The 18,356-nt window shown below is 39.3% G+C and overlaps 2 protein-coding genes across 4 annotated transcripts in view; both read left to right on the top strand.

Annotated features, from left to right (window-relative positions):
- Positions 1–379, top strand: part of LOC140740817 (uncharacterized) — a 2,709-nt gene extending 2,330 nt beyond the window's left edge. The window contains exon 1 of the mRNA XM_073070345.1: positions 1–379. This exon is cut by the window's left edge and continues 2,330 nt beyond it. The gene's annotated coding sequence lies outside the window, so the exon portion shown is untranslated.
- LOC140740818 (forkhead box protein C2-like) overlaps positions 1–17,857 on the top strand; it is a 31,738-nt gene extending 13,881 nt beyond the window's left edge. The window contains exons 3-4 of one of the 3 annotated variants that reach the window (XM_073070351.1): positions 3,347–3,380; positions 13,465–16,058. In XM_073070351.1, coding sequence (XP_072926452.1) covers positions 3,347–3,352 — 6 coding nt within the window. In that variant the 3' untranslated portion in view covers positions 3,353–3,380; positions 13,465–16,058. The other 2 variants (XM_073070347.1, XM_073070350.1) reach the window with 2 other exon arrangements.
- Positions 17,858–18,356: the final 499 nt, after the last annotated feature.

The following is an 18,356-nucleotide window of genomic DNA, read 5'->3' as shown; positions in this document are numbered from 1 at the left end:
TAAATAGCCATCGTTTTAGCTTCTGTATCACTGAAAACGTGTATTTCCATTGACGAATATTTAGATGATACAGATTTCATTAATTCACTAGTAAACGTCACGCTTGCTTAAGCCAGCACTTCATGATGACAACAATTTTATGAGACAAACTCCAGCTGCCTGCGTTAATGTATATCTGACCAGTCTTTGTATTCTGTAATCTCAAGTGTAGTCTTTCTCCCCCGCCACGCCAATTCGTACAAAAATTAATTGTCACCAAGCATACTTTGTGGTTATTAAATTGTTTTGCCCATATGTAATATTAATACAAATATGTATTGAACGATGTTGATTAATGTTATATTGCTTGTATTTTAATTAAATGTGTTAATGGTTTTAATCGTGCAGCGTTAATGTTTATTTAATTACTTTTTCCCAACCGTCAAGAAGGCAATGAAATATTTAATTCTGGTAAATGATAAGGGAATGGAGTGGAAGGGGGGAGGACGTGAAGGGCTATCGCACCTGGCTCGTTGGTTCCAGTGAGATGGATGAACGTGCTTTAATTCTTAATAACGAAACATTCGTACAAATACGATATTTAAATTGTTTTGCACAGTTTGAGGCAAAATTAAACTTTATACACTACCATAAATTCGTTAAATCAGTAAATTTATAGATGCGTGATACGGACTAATGAGTTACCCCAATTTCCTTAGAATAATTTCAGATCGTTAGGCATCACTGACAACAAGTTATAGATCGAATATAGTTATTGGACTGGATCCAGCGTAGGGAGTGCAATATATTGATGCAATACAAAGTGTGGGCCATTCTCTAACGTAAGCGCCTTGTACTTTAAAATAGTGAATCGACAATGAAATAACTATTGGTAATTCAAGCGCCAGAATTAATATGAGACCGACATATTTATTTTGACCGTTTGAATTCCTCGCCAACAGTTAATCCAGTTACTTAGTTCTGTATAACTGAGTTATTCTCTGCAAGCATTAAGAAGGGACATCGATAAGTGTATTTCTCTCTCCCGAAAGCGATGCCCTTTATTAGCAATCTGCTAAAACAACTGCGAGTCGGTTGGAGAGTCAACATTGAGGCTGTGGCGGCAGTGGGTGCAGGAACAGGCAAGCGCACTGGTGGCGGGATTCCGCGCCGAAACAAAGCATCTATTCAAAGAACCGCGAAGTTCCCAGAGCTCTGGAGAGTTTGGGGCTTTCTTTGAAAATACAGCTCTCTGCACTTCGGACTATTTTTAAATTCATAAATTCATAGTTTTAAATTCATAATCTATTTGATACAGATGCTGAGGTCTATCACTATATTTCTTTTCGTTCTGAGAACTGCGGAGGAAAGACCTGTCCGCATCTGGGGGCTCGACGATTCCTTTACGGAAAACACGCAACACGATTATCAAATAAGACCTAGGAACCGATTGTTTAAACAAATTTTAATCTCCTAATTTCCATTGGTCAATTGAATTCGCTACCTGCGATTCAAATTAAACAGTGGGATTAAAATGGACAAGAACCTGATGGTTTACACAGACACTGTGGGCCGAAGGGCCTTCTTTGCACTATGACTCAATAATTTGATACGTCTATTTAAATAAATCTTAATTTCATGATTATGAGAGATATCGCATGTATTTACGTTTTTGATCACTATTCTCCCTTTACTGATACCTTTAGTAAATTCTAAAATCAAAATATTAATTTATGGTTCTTTACTGGAACACATATGTTCAAAGTTTAGTTCGTTAGTTGAATGTGGTCAATGTATTTAGTTCAACCGAACATCCGCCAGTGCATTATTTAAAAGTTTCCTGTGGAAAAATAAATCTAAATGGCTGCGTTTACATGTACTTATATGTGACAAATATCCCACATCAGAAGTTTTCTCCATGAAGGCCTGTTCTCAAAGAAATGTCTTCAGGTGCTTGGAGCTTGACCCGTAAACAAGAGGCGAGATCAGTAATTGGCTAAACAAACTTCAAACTAACGCTGAGCCATCAGATCATTGAGAGTTCAAGGTAACACTACTGTCCCTGGTGCGTGAGTGTAAAAAAAAGAGCGGTTTATTTTATTGTAACATAAAAGGAAATAAATACAGATCTTGTTTTTTAGTTAAGATTGCTCCCAGGATTTTTGTTTTTATATGTTTGCACTGTGCAGATGAGGAATGTGCATTAAAGTAAATAAACTTCATCAGATTTCTGCAAAGAACCAAGAGATTTGCAAGTATTTCCTGTTTAGAGTTTTTTTAAAACCCAATTGCTCTCATGCACAGAACAGTTCCTCTCCAAATAATTCTGTACAGTGAACTTCAAAGTACACTTTACCAAGTAAATCACAGAATGACAACATAATCAACATAAAAATGCAATGGTAATGAACTTTGAGAGCCACACATGCCTTCTGCATAATTGGACGTTGAAAGTTTACAGGTATTTGCACTGTGTGTATATTTGTGCAATATCATTCTTCACATATGCATCAATGTAGCATAGATAGAAAAGAGTAACATTTCTGTGGAGATTAATTAGCCAGACATGAATTTTAAATTAACAACTTGAAGTATTTATGTGGATCCAGTAAGGTTTTATTTACCAAGAACACACAGTTGTTCCTGGATTAACCACATATTCATTTTCCTGAATGCAGGTGGTAACAAAAAAAAAGTTTACACTGATTGCCTGTGGTTGTATATATAATCAAGTAGGTGGTCCAACTATGAAAGTTGCTTTTCCCTGGTTCTTTCAAGATGGATTTAAGTGGAAAATTATCTTCATGACTTGGCACAAGGAGCAACAAGTAAACTTGTGCCATTTCATGAAGGTGGCTGCAGATTTCTGGTCACCACTCGTCTTGTTCAACTGGACGTTTAGCAGAAGAAACACACTAGGCAAATATCAGATGAATCTTGCACACCATTGGCTGATGCAGCCATGAATAGAATGCAAACGCTGACCACCATGATGATTTTTTTTTAGCAAATTCAGTGCAAAACTTTGTTTACTTAAGCACGAATACCTTTGTACAATGGGCAAGGGAACAGGATAAACTATCATGCCTCTTTATTGGCATTGTGGGATTTTCACTGGTTGATAATAATTTTTTTAATGGCTTGATCGAAACATTTTGGTTTTGATGAGTTATTGTTTCTTAAGGATTTTAGATCTGGAGAAGTTTCATTTTTGAGCTCCACAGTCCTGAAGAAAGGTCTCTGCCCAAAATGTTGACTATCTGTTCAATTCCTGACCTGCTGAGCTCCCCCAGCATTCTATGTGTGCTGCTTTGAATTAGCAACATTTGCCGACTTTCTTATGTTTTTAATTTTTTATTTCTTACAGCACTAGAGGAACGATTAGGCATTCCTAGAATCAGGTACAGTAGAGATCTCACTTGTCCATACCAAGAAGACAACAGAATAGAATTTCTCCCCTTTTTTCAAAATGTGATTTCTAATTCTACACATACATAAACTTTTTTTCACCGAAAGTATGACAAGAAACTGGATGATCCTAATTGAGTCATGCTGAGCACATTCAGAGATATGGGTAATAGGCAGGGAAGCAGATTTGAGGTCACATTTAGATTGGCCATAATTTTATTGAATGGTAAGGTAGACTTGAGGGATTGTATAGGCTTCTGAGGCTAATATTTCTTCTAATCATTTATTTTTAAGAGTAAGGGTTACATCCCAATCAATTAGATTTGTACTAATCATTCATGCATTTGTTCTCATATTCTAATTTCATTTCAAATATAGGTTCAAATTGCTAAAAGCTTTACATGTATGAGGAAATAATAAAAACAAGAGAAAATGAAGCAGGAGCAGGTCATTTAACCCCCTCATGCCTGCTCTGCGATTAATAAAGGCATAGCCAACCTTTTTAAAAGTATCACTTTTATGCACTAATGGCATTAAATCTAAAGATCGGTTATTGGTCTTTACCTTGAGCAGATCCAGTAACTGGGCTACCATCTCTCCCTTGGCAGAGTTGCAAGTATACTGTGACATACTGCTAAGAAAGGAACATTTCTAATGCTTCAGTACAGGTAAGGGATTTAAGATGCCCCTTACTCTTGGGCAATGGATTCCAAAGATTTACAGTCTCTGGGTGAAGACATTTTTAAAAATCTCTTTAGAGAATGGCTATCTTCTTACATGTGACGTAGTTCTGGACAGAGCAAGCATCAACATTGGATCAAACATGCGGAGGATTAATAAGATCATGTCTCATTCTGCTTAGTCTAGAGCAATGAACACAAAATGCTGGAGGGGCTCAACAAGTCAGGGAGCATCTATGGGGAGGAATGAACATTTGGCATTCCTGGCAGATGCTCTTCATCGGGACTGCAAAGTAAGAGTGAAGAAGTTTGGGGGAGGAGAAGGAGTACAAGCTGGCAAGTGGTAGGTGAAACCAGATGGGTGGGGGAGGGGGGAATGAAGTGAGGAGCTGGGAGATGATAGGTGGGAGAGGTAAAGAGCTGAGGGACAAAGAATCCGAATTGAGAATGGACCATGTGTGAAAGGGAAGGAGGAGGGGCACCAGAGGGAGGTGATAGGCAGGTCAGGAGGGGAGAAGGGATAACAGGAGGGTCAGAATGGGTAACAGAAAAAAATAGTGGGGGAGGGGGAGAAATTACCAGAAGTTAGAGGAATTGATATTCATGCTGCCAGATTGGTGGATACCCAGATGCCTCATCATGGTGGCCTTGTCATGGCAACAGAATGGAAGGTAGAATGGGAAGTAGAATTGAAATGGGTGGCCACCAGGAATGCTGCCCCCAGCGGGTCTCATCGCTGTAGAGAAGGCTGGATTGGGAGCACCGGATACAACCTTAACAGACTCACAGATGAAATGTTGCCGCTCCTGAATGGACTCTTTGGGACCATGCATGCTGGTCAGGGAGAAGGTGAAGGGGCAGTTGTAGCAGTTGGATTTCCAGCATCTGCTGAATCCCTTGTGCTTATCATCGGCCTAGTTTAGTTAATCTCACTTCACACCATCCCAAGAATTAATCTGAGGAAACTCTGTGCACTCCTGCTGTTATCAGAATGTTCTTCTTTAGGTAGGTTTTTAAATGTGGGTGATGACCAAAGGAAAATATAGCTGAAGTCACTTTGCACTTTAGTGCAAGGCTGTTTATTAGGTGTGTCAAAAATCAAACTTACAAAAACTTGCAAAAATAGTGAAAAGAAAACTGCCAATATTTACAAGAAGATATCTACCAGAAAACACAAGAATATCTCCATATTTATTCTGGCCCAGTGTGAACTCCTGGCAGCCCCTATCTCCTTCTCACTGAGGGCGATCAGCTCCTTTCTATTCAGTACTAGGACATAGTGCCAAATATAGGGCATATATATTTGATCAATTGATGTCTGTATAACATAGCATCTTTAATTACCAGCAAAGTTATTTTAAAATTACACATGAATTAGAATATGATGCACCCCACAATGTAGTTACAATTATATGATTAAATAAATATTATACAAACCACATATACACATTAGTAATGTGAAAAGAAATGGAATATTCTGCCGTGTATAGTGGGGAAGTCACCATAAAGCCAGCACAAGTGCATTAGCTGGGTTCAGGACCCAGTATGGGAACATACGGGTGAAGACAATGAAGTTCGTCCACTCAGTGTGACAGCAGCAGTGTGACAAGGCGATGTTTATGTGTGTGCGAATGCCAGTGTCTACGGAATACATTTACTGAGTGCTCTCTGCCGCATTCGGGATATCAGATTTATACACAATAAGCCAGATACTGATAGCCTCATCATAGATCCTTATGGTTGTATCAAGAAATATTTGGTGTCTTTCTCATATTGTAGTAGTTAGTAAGATTAGCACTGAATAGGTGCAATCCACAGACCTAACCATTGATCTGCTCATAGGTACCAAACAAGGTGCAGTGGAACAGGAATTACATCCCTGTTTTCCATTTAGTTGGACTGCCAGCATGATTAAAGAAAGATAAAGGAACCATTAGAAACTAGAATCAAAGTGAACCATCCAAATCATTGAGCTTGGCTCTAAAAACTTCTTTCCCCAGCTAGCAAAAATCCATTGATCTGAGATAGAAAGGTATTACAGTAAAGTTCTGATAATCCAGCATCTCTGGGGCTTTCCAATTGCATTTGCTAGACAGGGATGTCAATGCATCAACATTTTCACATGATCAGAACAGGGCACAACTTATTAATTGGTGTTGAATTGTAATCTCTATCGTAATGTTGGAAAACATGGTGGCTAATTTACGTGCAATGAAGCATCACAAACAGGAATGAGATAAATGACCGAATAGTTTGTTTTAGTGATGTTGGATATGGGATAAATGATCAGTAGAATACAGATAGGCCCTCATTTTAACAGCTCATCCAAGAGAAGACGCCTCCATCAGTACTTCACCAGTGTGGCTAATTTAGACTATTTCCGGATCAGGGGTTGAATGCACAACTTTCTAACATGGGCAAATGTGCTACTACTGAGCCACATAAGCTGTAAATAACAATTATAATTGTGTTCATTATTTACAGTCAGTTAAGTGACTGCAAATTACCTAAATTGGTTGATGCAAATTTTAACCAGAAAGTTTCTCAATAAGCTTATCAAATTCAACAAATTCAAATGGTAACTAGCTTTTCAGTTATAGAGTCACTATAGCACAGAAACAGCCCATCTAGTCTGTGTCAAATTGTTATTTTGCTGTTTGACTTTGTTAAACTGTAACTAGCCTTTTAGTCATACAGTCATAGACTAAAACATTTTGTGAATTAGTGTTGAACTAAATCTTGAGGAAATAAGACAACTACACACAACGTTCCTACAGAATGACTGCAAGATGAAAGAAATCAATTGGGTCCTTAAAAGGGCCAACCGAAAAACCAGGAAACCTAACTGTGAGGAGGAACCCATCACTAGCACTTGTCTTCCCTATATTTCCACGATTTCTAAAAGGATCACCAAGATCCTGAAGAAATATCAGATTAAAACCATATAGAAACTCAAATCACAGCTTACATGGGTCAAAAAAGTCCTGGGACTCAGGATGGCAGGCACTAACAGGATTCTGTATGAATGAAGAGCCTCGTATATCAGCCAGACAGGATGCACAGTGGAAAACCACATCAAGGAAGTTTATCTGTTTGGGTTACATGGAGAAATGGGTAGTAGCAATGGCCATAGGATTGACTTTGACAGCAAAAATCTACTGTGTGGCGCCAATGGCTTTTGGGACCGCCTGTTAAAGGAAACCATTGAAATAAAACTAGAGGGAAAGTATTTTAACAAAGGTGAAGGTCTTAGTTTAAGTAAGAACTTGTAAACAAGGTGGAACAGCGGAAACCTGATAGGATGAGGACTAACCAATCAGGAAGAAGGGATGATGGGAGTATAAATACCACCAGACTCGACAAGCCCAGGCTTCATCCCTGATGAAGATGGCAAAGCTTGCCATTGAAACATCGGTTAAAATTGATACATGTCCCCGGCTGGAAGCCCAAGAAGAGCTGATTTGTCATATACACTGGGAAAGCACTAGATCCTTTTCAGTGTTGAACTCTTTAAAATTATATAGGTAACTATACTTTGCAGGAAATTATGAGGCAAACTTAAAAAATTCAAACATATTGCCAATTTTAGTCATTTCAAATTGAAATGATTTATCTTGTTAGCATAGTTAGAAACCAATCTGCATTGGAAACACTCCGTTAATACTGACGTATTTCGGTAGACGGTGATGCAGGCAGGAACTGCTCTCCCTCGGGAGAATAGCTTGCTCTTTTTAAAATTATGTTATAACATCTTTACTATCTTTCTGAATCACAAGAGGGAAAGAGGGTCTTTGATTTAAAATGCCATCGGAAGAGTACATTACCATTGTTTCTTAAGTGATGGTAAGGTTATAAGATTTCTATGTGTCAATTCCAAGTCTGTCTTTAGAAAGGAACAAAGTATTTCCAAACTATGTATTAATCATAAATCATCAACCATCATTGATGCTGTCCTGACCCGCACTTCCTGGACATCTGCGCTCACCACATTTTCCTGTTGCCTTAATAGCGATAGAGTTCAGTTTGTCCTTACCTACCACCCCATGAGCCTCCGCATCCAACACATCATTCTCTGGAGCCAGTTTCTTCTCAAAAGGGACATCCCACCAAAAATATTGTTACTTCCACCCCCCCCCACCCCACTCCCCCACCTCTCTGCTTTCCACAGAGATTGATCCTTCTGTGATTTCCTTGTCCATTGGTCCCTCCACACTAATCACTCTCCCGGCACTTGTTCCTGCAAATGGCCAAAGTGCTACACTGCCCATTCATCTCCTCCCTCACCCCCATTCAGGGCCCCAAGCAGTCCTTCCAAGTGAGGCAATGCTTCACCTGTGAATTTGCAAGTGTTCTTTATTGTATCCAGTGCTCCCGATGTGGCTTACTCTATATTCGTGAGACCTGTCGTAAATTGGGGGATAGCTTTGTTGAGCACCACCGCTCTATCTGCCGAAAGTGGATTTTCCCAGTGGGCCAACATTTTAATTCCAATTCCTATTCCTGTTACGACATGTCAGTCCATGGCCTCCTCGTGTGCCAAGATGCTGACAACCTCAGGGTGGAGGAGTACACATTTTATTCCACCTGGTTAGCTTCCAACCTGTTGGCTTAGTAAAAAATAAATGTTCTTTCCCACTTCCCTCTTCTTTTATTCCCCACTTTGGCCTCTTATGTCTTCTCATCTGCTTATCACTCTCCCCGGGTGCCAGTCCTCCTTCACTTTCTCTTATGATCCAGGCTCCTCTCCTGTCAGATTCCTTCATCTCCAGGCCTTTATCTTTCCCACCCACCGGGCTTCACCTAATAGCTATCCTTCTTCCCCTCCCCATACCTTTTTATTTTAGCATCTTCCCCCTTCTTTTCTAGTCCTGAAGAAAGTTCTCGGCCCAGAACATTGACTACTGTTTGTTCATTTTCATGGAAGCTACCTGACCTGCTGAGTACCTCCTGCATTTTGTGTTTGTTGCTTTGGATTTCCAGCATATCCAAATGACTTTGTTCATAAATTCCTTTTTGTAATTGTAACTTGAAACATCTGAGTGTATTATGCTGACTGCAGTTTTTAAACTAAAGTCAGCCACTTCCTCTCAGGTTGTAGAAGATCACAATCTATGGAATGCATCATCCGCTTAGAAATGTTGTCATATACAGTACTGTGCAAAAGTCTTAGGCACATATATATATATAGCCAGGGTTACTAGGACCTTTGCACAGTACTGTATTTGTCATTGTGAGTGGAGAGCAAATTTGTAAATCTGGCAGGAGCACAGGATGTTGGGAATGGTGGAGGTGAAGTGCTGCGGGAGGAGTGTGGGACAGGTGGCAGAGAAGGAGTGCCAGGGATGGGCATGCAGTGTGGGTGCAGACACACCCAGCCCAGAGCTACCAGGCAAGATCATTTGATTCCAAACAATTGGTTTATTGATCATTACAGAATGTCTCTCTGGAGCTTCCCACTCCCTCCCCTCTGCCTTCCCCTTTTCGCACACATGATTCCCCCCTTCCTCCCTTCTTCCCACTCTCAGTCAATAATGGAGACCCACGTCAGAATCAGGTTTATCATCGGTCATATATGACATGAAATTTACTTAATCTTGTGGCAGCAGTACAGAGCAATAAATAAAATTACGACAGTAAAGTGCAAAAGTCTTAGACATACGTATGTCACTAAGATTCCTAAGGCTTTTGCACGGTACTGTCTTTCTAAAAGCATGAGACAAAAGATATGCAGTCTGAACAGCACTGTATATTCGTGTACTGTTGCTCTTTGAGGTACGGAAGTAAGTTTGATGTTTAATAATGTCATCAGCCTTCAACACGAGGGCATGACAACACCCTCAGGCCCTTCAGTGAACCTTAGTAGTAGATAGATTAAGCAAGACAGTAAACAAAAAGAACTCAGAGATTATGAAAAATGCTCTGTATACAGAAATACTCTCTTATGATCAATACATGTTTTGAAATTATAACACTCAAGCAGATTTTGTTTTTGTTTTGTTAACATTCAGTGATCCCAGTTATACAGCTGCCAAGGTTTTGATTAATCCTTTGAAATGTCTCTTTGAATGTTCAAAGAAAATGGCATTTACTATGAATTTCTACATAGAAGTAAGTCATTCGTGTTTCCACCTGTGAGTCTTATTTCTACTGTGAAGTCAAGTATGGTCTCTAAGTAGCTGTGACAAGGACCAATGTTATTTATTTCAGTCACCAAATGCACTTAAGAATCCAAAGTTATCTTTGTTTTTATAATATTTAAAAAATTGGAAACAAGTTTCATACCCAGAAAGTTAACTCTATGAATTTGGTTTGTTTTTTTGATCAAACCAATCACAAACTTCCTGACAAAGACAGGATTGGTAACGGACTTTCAGAAATGTGTGTTGTACCTGAGTTAGCAAGGGGACTCCAAACGTGGTTCCCAGCTCTTGAGGAGTAGATTGAGGTGGCTCAGTGCTCTTCCCAACAGGGGATCAGCCATCTGAGGGAATGGCTTGCAGGTCATTATAGAGAAATCAAACGATTTGGAACATAGACCTAGAACATAGAAATCTACAGCATATTACAGGTCCTTTGGCCCACAATGTTTTGCCAACCATGTAACCTACTCTAGAAAGTGCCTCGAATTTCCCTAGCGTATAGCCCTCTATTTTTCTAAGCTCCATGTACCTATCCAAGAGGCTCTTAAAAGACCCTATTGTATCCGCCTCCACCACCTCTGCCAGCAGTGCATTCCACGCACCCACCACTCTCTGTGTGAAAAACTTACCCCTGACATCCCCTTGGAACCTATTTCCAAGCACCTTAAAACTGTGCCCCTTTGTGTTAGCCATTTCAGCCCTGGGAAAGAGCCTCTATTTATCCACATGAACAATGCCTCTCATCATCTTATACACCTCCATCAGGTCACCTCTCATCCTCCGTCACTCCAAGGAAAAAAAGCCAAGTTCATTCAGCCTATTCTCATAAGGTATGCCCTCCAATCCAGGTAACATCCTTTTAAATCTCCTCTGCACTCTCTCTATAGCATCCGCATCCTTCCTGTAGTGAGGTGACCTGAACTGAACACAATACTCCAAGTGGGGTCTGACCAAGGTCTTATATAGCAGTTACATTTCCTCATGGCTTTGAACTTTCTGCAAGAATCTGGTCTGGGACACCCCCACCCCCTTTGTGTTTTTTATAAATGACCTGAATGAGGAAGTAGAAGGGTGGGCTAGTAAGTTTGCTGATGACACCAAAGTTGGGGGTGTTGTGGATAGTCTGGAAGGTTGTCAGAGGTTACAGCACAACATCAATAGAATGTAGAACAGGGCTGAGAAGTGGCAGACAAGTGTGAAGTGGTTCATTTCAGTAGGTCAAATTTGAAGACAGAATATATTATTAATGGTAAAGCTTTTGGCAGTGTGGAGGATCAGCGAGATCTTGTCCATGTCCATAGGACACTCAAAGCTGCTGCCCAGGTTGATAGTGTGGTTAAGAAGGTGTATGGTATGTTGGCCTTCATCAACCATGGGATTGAGTTCAAGAGCCATGAGGTAATGTTACAGCTATATAAGACCTTAGTTAGAACCCACTTGGAGTACATTGTTCAGTTCTGGTCACCTCACTACAGGAAGGATGTGGATACTATAGAGAGAGTGCAGAGGAGATATACAATGATGTTGCCTGGATTGGAGAACATACCTTATGGGAATAGGTTGAGCGAACTTGGCCTTTTCTCCTTGGAGTGACGGAGGATGAGAGGTGACCTGATAGAGGTGTATAAGATGATGAGAGGCATTGTTCATGTGGATAAATAGAGGCTCTTTCCCAGGGCTGAAATGGCTAACATAAGGGGGCATAGTTTTAAGGTGCTTGGAAGTAGGTACAAGGGGAACATTGGTGGGGAGTTTTTCCACACAGAGAGTGGTGGATGCATGGAATCCACTGCCTACGATTGTGGTAGAGGCAGATACAATAGGGTCTTTTAAGTGCCTCTTAGATAGGTACATGGAGCTTAGAAAAATAGGATGCTATGTGGTAGGGAAATTCTAAGCAGTTTCTAGAGTAGGTTACATGGCTGACACAACATGATGGGCTGAAAGGCCTGTAATGTGCTGTAGATTTCTATGTTCTATGATATACAATAACAGGCTTGGTACATTGGCATTTTAAAGAATTGCTGTTAGATATACAGTTCTACAATTGTGACCCATTTGTAATCCAGAAGTCTCCATGCAGGTGGTGGAGCAGCTGAAATCTGTTGTGACTAATGCTTTGTCATTGTGGGGCATAATGATTGTGTAATTTTCCAAATGTTTTTGAGGAAACTTTGTAAAGTTGTTGATATCATTTTGTGGTTGGTGTAAACTGCAATCACAATGTGTTTCTGGAGGGTAGCAGTGAAATAATACATTTCCAGTTTGGTTTGGATGGGCACTTATTTGGGCAAATGGATTACTTTGCATCCATTACTTTTAAATTAAAAAAAAAAATTAGAGATACAGTGCGGAACAGCCCTTTCCGAGCCACTGAACGGTGCCACCCAGCATCCCATCAGTTTAACCCTAGCCTAATCAAGGACCAATTAACCAACTAACCAGTATGTCTTTGGGCTGTGGGAGGAAACCAGAGCACCTGGAGCAACCACACATGCAAGCTTTCTTACAGAGGGCACTGGAAAATTGAATTCTGAACTCTGACACCCCAAGCTATAATAGTGTCGCACTGACTGCTGCACTACCGTGGAGCCCCTTGTTCCTTGTCGGAGGTAGAAATGCTTAGTGAAGTCAAAGGTTGAGACTCCCATTGTGGAACACCTCAACTATCAATGCTCTTTCAGCCATAATAATAACTGCCTGGTCCTGGTCCACTTCTGGTCGGTGGTAACACCCAAGGCCTTGATGGTAGGAATTGACAAGAGTAATGCCATGCATTATCAAAGGAATGGCTAGACTTGCCTCTACTGGAAATGATCATCATCTGCCATATTTGACTTGCTACTTATAGGTCAAAGTTCATAAATGGATTGGCTTTTCCTAGATATGTGCTTTGCTAGAGCCAAGATGATGTGGACTGTGTCTTCAGGTGAACTGCAGGGTAATTAGATGTGCTCTTACAGCACATCCACAAATGGCTTCTCAGTTTTGGCTTTATTAAGGGGTTTATTTTCTGCATCTCATCCTCCTAATGTTCTCCCTGTGACCATGCATGTTTCCTCTGGGTGTTCCGGTTTGCTGCCATGTTCCAAAGACGTCTCAGGGTTAGTGAGTTATGGGCATGTTATGTTGTGCCAGAAGCTTGGTGACACTTGTGGGCTGAACTAATTTAATGCAAATGATACATTTCACTGTGTTATTGGTTTTCACGTGACAAACAAAGCTAATCTTCAACTTTCTTTTCTCTTTCTCTCCAGCCGTTCTGAAGATGTAGGGCAGGGCTATGTGAGCAAAGTGTTCGCATGATGCAGAATGTACTGGGCAAGAAGGAAGCAGGAGGCAACTTCCAGAGAGTGGCAACTCAACCCCGCACTCCCCTGTCTTGTCCAGACATCTGAGAAAATACTTGAAAACCCCAATGTTTATTGTGCTACTATCAAAGCTCCTTACGTGTGTGGTTCCAGGAGCTTGACTCTATGAGGAATTAAGAATAGCCTTCAACTCCCCCACCCCCGCAGCTTCATTAGCTTATCTGCATAGTTACTGAAATATGACAGGCAAATCAAGCAATTAACAAAAGTGTGGGCTTCCTGGGTGCACATGGTGGACCACTGTGTTTTTTTGCTGGGGTTCACCTTCTTGTACATTCAAGGAAGTGATAGATACTTCTGTTGTAAAACTGAACAGAGTTCCTTATTAACACAGCAAAATAAAGCCTCAACAGCCAATATCAAAAAGATACCTTTCACAAAAGTACATGACAAAAAATTTAAACAAGCAAAGAACCTCATATATATTAAATGCATGCCTCCTATATTCAATTATTTCAATAGTTCACTGTAAACGTTAATTGGCTTTTTACAATGCAACAATTTTCTCATCGATCTATATCCATAAATCAGAAAGTACATTTTATTTAATTTTCCATCAGATTTGGAAGTTGAATGGAATTTCAACAGATATTTTCAACTGCAATCAAATGGTAAATGGATTTTGTGAAGATGGATTCCCAGCCTGATTTGAATACTGATATTTGTCAGATTTTCCTGAATTATTGATGTAGCTACCTTGGCTCGGTATGCAGTATTGCTTCTATGTTGGAATGCTGTAGACTGAGCTGATTATACAACTGCAGTTTATACTCCAATGAACTCCCCATACTGCTTTTCTTTTCATGGAGTATTAACCTTGGGTGCTACTGGCTTTTTTTTTGTTGATTTGATAGATATTTCCAATACTATGGCCCTATCTGAAGCACTGAGAGTTTGCGCTATAATCTGGCCAAAAACTTTTTATATTATCAGTGATATACTGAAAGGTAATTTTGCAGCTGGAGGAGGTCCTTAAAAAATGGATGTCACTTTTTTGATGCATTACCTCTTGAAAATGTCTTTGGTGTCTTTGTTGGTGATGGCGGTAAATGAATTGTTGTTATTGATTGTGATTGGCAAATTGTTTTACTTATGCTCTAGGTAAAGATAACAGTCCACCTAGTTTTCTATTCAGGGGAGAAAAATAAAAAGTATGGCTACGATATCACATGCTATTTATTATAGATGTATGATAGGTTGGGGCAGCATGGTAGCAGAACACTATTACCTTGGAAAAGAAGGGCCTGCTACCCTGCTGTATCACTAAATAAAAAAAATCGTTCTTATTGCTGCACATGTGAGGATAAATTAAGGGACTTACAATTAACTCTGTAATTTCTCATAGAACGTTTTAAAACTTTAAATTAGTTGTAAAAAATTGTGGGTGACATGTGGAATCACACAAGAATTTTTTTCCCCTCAAGCTACTGGCTTTAGTTCAGAGGGATTCATGTATTTTTGAGATGCTCAGTGTACTGTGGAATGGTGTGACACATAAGGAAATCAATTCACAGCATAATTATCATAATAATTACCCCTTTGCTTACACTGTCATCACTGAGACTGTATGTGCATCGCTGAAGTATATACGAAGTTATATATGAGACAATGATGAAATAGTAATGTACTAAAAGCACCAATTCATCTCTTGGTTTTGATGTCCATCTGTGGTTTTAGGTTAATTCTCATAGTTTATGCAACCATCAGCATTGCTTGATTTAACCTTTGCCTTAAATCAGAAATTGAATATGTGTGTATTACAGAAAAGACCAGCAGTGCTTAATTGTAGAGGCCTCTCAAGCTGTTATTGATGGCTGCACGTAATTGAGTGATCTCTGGGTCTTTTGCTCCAGTCAGTGCTGACAGTATAAACAAACATGTGAGCATGCAATGGACATTTACACTGAACACCATTCTTGCTTGCTCAGCTTTTTAAAAAATTGAAAGCCTTCACATTAAACTAATTAACACCTTTGTTGACTGTGTAAACAACATAAAACACTGCAACTTGAATGCCATACCATTGCATGCACACCATCTCTATTGAGTCTCATCTATTTGGCCTATATGGTACCTAGCTTGCTTGCAAACTGCTTTGATGTACATTGTATATAATGCTATATTTATACTAGTGGTACTGGTTTGGGACAATGTTGAACATTCAGCACTGATTTATATTGTTCATTTATCAGCACGCTGCTGTCAGGAGAACATAGATATGACCATATTCAAGAGTATTTAAACATATCTACAGAGCTTTGTTTGAGGGCACGTAATTACCAGTGACATTCCTTATCTTAATTAGAAACCTAAAGGTGTCGGCAAAACTCATTTATTTTACTTAAAGTTTAGAGTTCAAAACAGTTGTATTCCAAAGGGAGAATATTTAATCAGTCAAAGTTCCTAGTGCTCTCCCTGTTCTGTTGAAGAGCCCCAGACAAGTCAAGTCACTTTTTATTTTCATTTTGACCATTTTCTGTGTTTGTTTCAGATTTACAGCATCTGCAGCATTGAAAAAAATGTCAACAGTTCCTGCTTCTTGTTATCGCATGTGTGTGGGGAACAGAGGGGAAAATAGCAAATCTGGGATGACAAGTTCAAATCAGCCCTGCTGTCCTTGACTTTTTTGGTGGTGGATACATGTGAGAGGGAGGCTACAAGAAAAAAACGTCTTAGTAATTACATTAATTGTCCCTATTCTTTCTTAGCTGTCGCTAGCAAGACTGATGTTTGTTCCTCACTGATAGTCCCCCTCAAACTGGTGGTGGTGGTCATCTTCAGTCCGCAGATTCTCCTACAGTAATATTATAAATCATGGGCTCCTGAATTTGACGGATCATATATAAAGGGATCTTTATTTATGATCTCCTGTATCCATCCTTAATGGTAATATGTTTGGTAATAAGTCTTAATGCATAGTCCCCAAACTGGGGTCCACTGACCTTTCAGTTAATGGTGGGGCTCCATGGCATAAAAAAATGATAGGAACCACTGTCTTAGTGGATTTTTTTTTATGCATCGGATGGCCAATGCATCCCAGAGCTAATGAAAGCTGCTGTTGAGGGAAGTAGGTATTGATAGAATTATGATTTGTTTTGACAATGTAAAGTTAACAGGTTGGAAATGCACAACTGCAGATTATTTCATTGTATCCCTGACATGAGTCTTATTGGTGGGTATATAGATTTCAGGTCCTTAGGAGATTATTATAAAAGGAAACAGAGTCTGTTTGCACAGTGTCTCGGTCTACACATAATAGAAGGCCCATTTACTAGAGGCAGTTAGCATCCAGAATCCATGTTAAAAAGAGTCAACTTCTTCAGAGGAAGAGACCTTTTACTCCACTGAGGAAAAAAGGTAGGGAATAGAAAAATATAATAGACCCACATACAATACATTGTCTACATATGTCTATTTATCAATGATCTTCATAGTATTTTCCTCTTTACATCCAACTTAATCTTGCAACATTTGACCCACAATTGTTGAATTCAGATTTTTAAAAATTAATTTTCATCTTTTCTTTTTTCTATTTTATTTATAATATTCAAATTTGCACTTATATAAAAAGCCCAAAATCAAATCAGAACTTATACCAGAGTCACTGCTTAATTCTTCTCTCCATATTTGCCTTGAAGCCCTTTCTCTTCGCATTGTTCCAGCAGCCACTGAGTACTTCTGGATCATATTGCTTCTGCTGTGAGTTATTTATAGCAACACATTTATCCATCAAGGCACTTCAAAGTAACAACTTACTTTCTTGGCAAGCCAGCATAAACTCAGCTAAAGATGACGCTTGCAAGAAATGTAGCATATTTTTGTTGCTAGTCAAAAGTTTTTCCTTTGACTTATTTGGGAAAATGATGTGTACAGCTTGGAGCTCAGAGCTAAGTGCAAAAGTGAGCAGGCTACTTTTGCTTGTTAAGTTCAAGGTTAAGTAATTGGCAGCTGAAAGATGAAAGGGTTACTGTAAGATTGCAACAGGTTATAGATCTTATTTATTCCTGATGAAGGATCATGGCCCAAAATGTTGATGCTCTACTTCTTTCCTCAGATGCTGCCTAACCTACTGTTCCTCCAGCATTTTGTGTGTAATTTATTGTTAATATGCTCATTAACAATGCCACTATTAAGCAGAAACATTACAAGTTATAAAATCCTCTCATGTAATTACACAGTTAACATCATTATATTAATTTATTGTGTGTTCCAAACCAGATATTTGTGTCCAAAGTGTATTGAATTTGCACAAATAATAAAGAACTCCCTTTATTTTTGGTTTGAAACTCAGTGTCTTTTGCTTGACTGACAAAACTATAATAACCACTGGCCTACTGCAAAACACGTTGGACCATTCTGAAGTCATGAAGGGCATTAATAAAAACAAATTTTAACCTTTGGAGTTAAAATTGTGCTGTGCGCTGGTTGTGATCTATGAGTAATGATGTCCTCTTCCCAATGCTTACCATTTTAACTGTTTACTTATCTTTTGGGTGTTCCCACTCATCAGTTGAAAGTAACTTATGGCTCTTTGATTAACTGAGCATGCACGCAAGAAAATGAACCTCGGGGCTGTATATGGTGACATATACGTACTTTGATAATAAATTTACTTTGAACTTTGAAGGTGATGACTGTGTTAATGAGCAGTCATTTAGGCAACACACACATACTAAGTTGGCCTGAATGTCAGTACAAAAATGCTGGATCTATTCAGGGTCAATATGCTAATTTGAATCTGGGGAATAGCTTGGCCAAAGCTATATTAATAACACACA

This window comes from Hemitrygon akajei, chromosome 17 (genome assembly GCF_048418815.1).
Source record: "Hemitrygon akajei chromosome 17, sHemAka1.3, whole genome shotgun sequence".
Lineage (NCBI taxonomy): Eukaryota > Metazoa > Chordata > Chondrichthyes > Myliobatiformes > Dasyatidae > Hemitrygon > Hemitrygon akajei.
Note: the sequence above shows the minus strand (reverse complement) of the source record. Positions and strands in the feature narration are given on the sequence as shown.